At 40.3% G+C, this 2,938-nt stretch overlaps 1 protein-coding gene across 1 annotated transcript; it reads left to right on the forward strand.

Annotated features, from left to right (window-relative positions):
- The first annotated feature begins 1,292 nt into the window (after nt 1–1,292).
- On the forward strand, nt 1,293–2,587 carry LOC128577322 (heterogeneous nuclear ribonucleoprotein D-like). The gene has a single exon (XM_053579514.1). It carries the CDS (start codon nt 1,393–1,395, stop codon nt 2,029–2,031), a length of 639 nt encoding a protein of 212 aa, XP_053435489.1. The 5' UTR covers nt 1,293–1,392; the 3' UTR covers nt 2,032–2,587.
- Nucleotides 2,588–2,938: the final 351 nt, after the last annotated feature.

Consider the following 2,938-nt stretch of genomic DNA (forward strand, 5'->3'; position numbering starts at 1 on the left):
AGAGAAGTCTGCGGTCACTCTGATGGATTTGCCCCTGTAGGTCAACTGGCGCTTACTCCTGGCAGCTTGCAGAATCTTTTCTTTTGTCTTGACTTTGGACAGGTTCATCACAATGTGTCTTGGAAAAGCTCGTTTAGAGTTGAGGCGACCTGGGGTCCGATAGCCCTCTGAAAGCAGTGTGTCAGAATCTTTGTTGATATTTGGGAAATTTTCTTTTATAATATTCTCTAGTATGGCTTCCATTCCTCTGGGGCATTCTTCTTCCCCTTCTGGAATTCCTATAACTCGTATGTTGGAACGCTTCATAAAGTCCCATAATTCTGACAGTGAACGTTCTGCTTTCTCTCTCTTCTTTTCTGCCTCTTTTACTATCTGAGTTATCTCAAAAATTTTGTCTTCTACCTCTGAAATTCTTTCTTCTGCATGGTCTAACCTGTTGCTGATACTTTCCATTGCATCTTTAAGTTCCCTGATTGACTGTTTCATTTCCTTCAGCTCTGCTATATCCTTTTTATATTCTTCATATCGTTCATCTCTTATTTGATTCTGTTTTTGAATTTCCTTTTGGTTATTTTCCACTTTATTAGCAGTTTCCTTCATTGTTTCCATCATTTCTTTCATTGTTTTCAGCATGTGTATTCTAAATTCCCTTTCTGTCATTCCTAACATTTCTGTATAGGTGGAATCCTCTGCAGTAGCTACCTCATGGTCCCTTGGCGGGGTTGTTCTGGACTGGTTCTTCATGTTGCCTGGAGTTTTCTGCTGATTCTTCCTCATAAGTGATTTCTTTTATCTGTTTCCTTGCCCTAATTTTCCTTTCACTTCCTGTTGCTCTTTAAGTTCTCGTGCCTGTGGACTAAGGGTTACAGGACCAGAAGGGTGAGAAGGTTGAAGAGCAAAACCGGGATGAAAGAAAGGAGGACCGAGTGATAAGAAAAAAAAAAGGAAAGATAGAGAAAGGAGAGGGGGTGGGTAAAAGGAATATTGACAAAAAGAAGAGACGCACAGAAAGAGGGAGACAGAGCAATATAGGTGTACAGTAGGGTACTTTGATACAACCTTAAAAAAAAAACCACCTTCTGGGTGTGCCCAGTTGGGTGGTTCCCTTGAGGTCAGCAGCTCTTTGCTAACGTGATCAGACACAGTACCCCACCTCCACCAAGTAGAGAGGAAAGACAAAAATGCTATAAATCAAACCAAAACACGCAAACAGAAAACTTTACGGGATAAAATTGGCTGGAAAAGCCAAATAATAGCAGTAGAAACACTAACAAAAATGAAGTTCTGCTCTTCCGCCGCCATTTTAAATCCAGCTGCATACAACGCTCCGCCGCCGCTGCTGCCGCGACCCGGACTGCGCGCCAGCAACCCCCTGCCGACAGCTCCGCCACCATGGAGGATATGAACGAGTACAGCAACATAGAGGAATTCGCAGAGGGATCCAAGATCAATGCGAGCAAGAATCAGCAGGATGACGGTAAAATGTTTATTGGAGGCTTGAGCTGGGATACAAGCAAGAAAGATCTGACTGAATATTTGTCTCGATTTGGGGAAGTTGTAGACTGCACAATTAAAACAGATCCAGTCACTGGAAGATCAAGAGGATTTGGATTTGTGCTTTTCAAAGATGCTGCTAGTGTTGATAAGGTTTTGGAACTGAAAGAACACAAACTGGATGGCAAATTGATAGACCCCAAAAGAGCCAAAGCTTTAAAAGGGAAAGAGCCCCCTAAAAAGGTTTTTGTGGGAGGATTGAGCCCAGATACTTCTGAAGAACAAATTAAAGAATATTTTGGAGCTTTTGGAGAGATTGAAAATATTGAACTTCCCATGGATACAAAAACAAATGAAAGGAGAGGATTTTGTTTTATCGCATATACAGATGAAGAGCCAGTAAAGAAATTGTTAGAAAGCAGATATCATCAAATTGGTTCTGGGAAGTGTGAAATCAAAGTTGCACAGCCCAAAGAAGTATATAGGCAGCAACAACAACAACAGAAAGGAGGAAGAGGTGCTGCGTCCAGTGGATGAGGTGGTACTAGGGGTAGAGGCCGAGGTCAGGGCCAAAACTGGAACCAAGGATTTAATAACTATTATGATCAAGGATATGAAAATTACAATAGTGCCTATGGTGGTGATCAAAACTATAGTGGCTATGGAGGATATGATTATACTGGGTATAACTATGGGAACTATGGATATGGACAGGGATATGCAGACTACAGTGGCCAACAGAGCACTTATGGCAAGGCATCTCGAGGGGGTGGCAATCACCAAAACAATTACCAGCCATACTAAAGGAGGACATTAGAGAAAGCAGGAGGAAATGCTAACGTAACCCATCTTGCAGGACAACAATGAAGATTGGTCTTCTGTTGATCTAAGATGATTATTTTGTAAAAGACTTTCTAGAGTACAAGACACAAGTGTGTCCACCTGTATATAGCTGCCAATTAGTTTTCTTTGTTTTTACTTCGTCCTTTGCTATCTGTGTTATGACTCAATGTGGATTTGTGTTTATATACATTTTGTTTGTATGACTTCATGTTAAATTTCAAATAAATGCTTCCTTATGTGAAAAAAAAAATGAAGTTCTAATTATTGAAATGGGCAGCAATGGGAAATTATAATTAAACTAGAAAAATTGAGAAAGAAAAAGGATCTGTATGGAAAAGGTTGAACTTAAAAAACAAAACAACAATCAACTTCATCAAAATAAACAAAAAAAACAACCAAACCAAAAAAAAAAAAAAAAAAAACACAACCAAAAACAAAGCAGTATGTGTATGTTATTGAATAATGTCTGGGCAACACGTGGTCTTCTGGGGTATGAGATGTTAATCACAGTTCTGACACGACTGGAGGCTGCTAGTTTCTCAAACCCCAGCAGGTAGACACCCTAAATCTCTCTTCAGCCCACTTAAAAGGCACTTTGCGC

This window comes from Nycticebus coucang, chromosome X (genome assembly GCF_027406575.1).
Source record: "Nycticebus coucang isolate mNycCou1 chromosome X, mNycCou1.pri, whole genome shotgun sequence".
Lineage (NCBI taxonomy): Eukaryota > Metazoa > Chordata > Mammalia > Primates > Lorisidae > Nycticebus > Nycticebus coucang.

What these genes read in the sequence shown, in the direction of transcription:
- LOC128577322 (XM_053579514.1), top strand. Translation starts at nt 1,393, where the DNA reads ATGGAGGATATGAACGAGTACAGCAACATAGAGGAATTCGCAGAGGGA.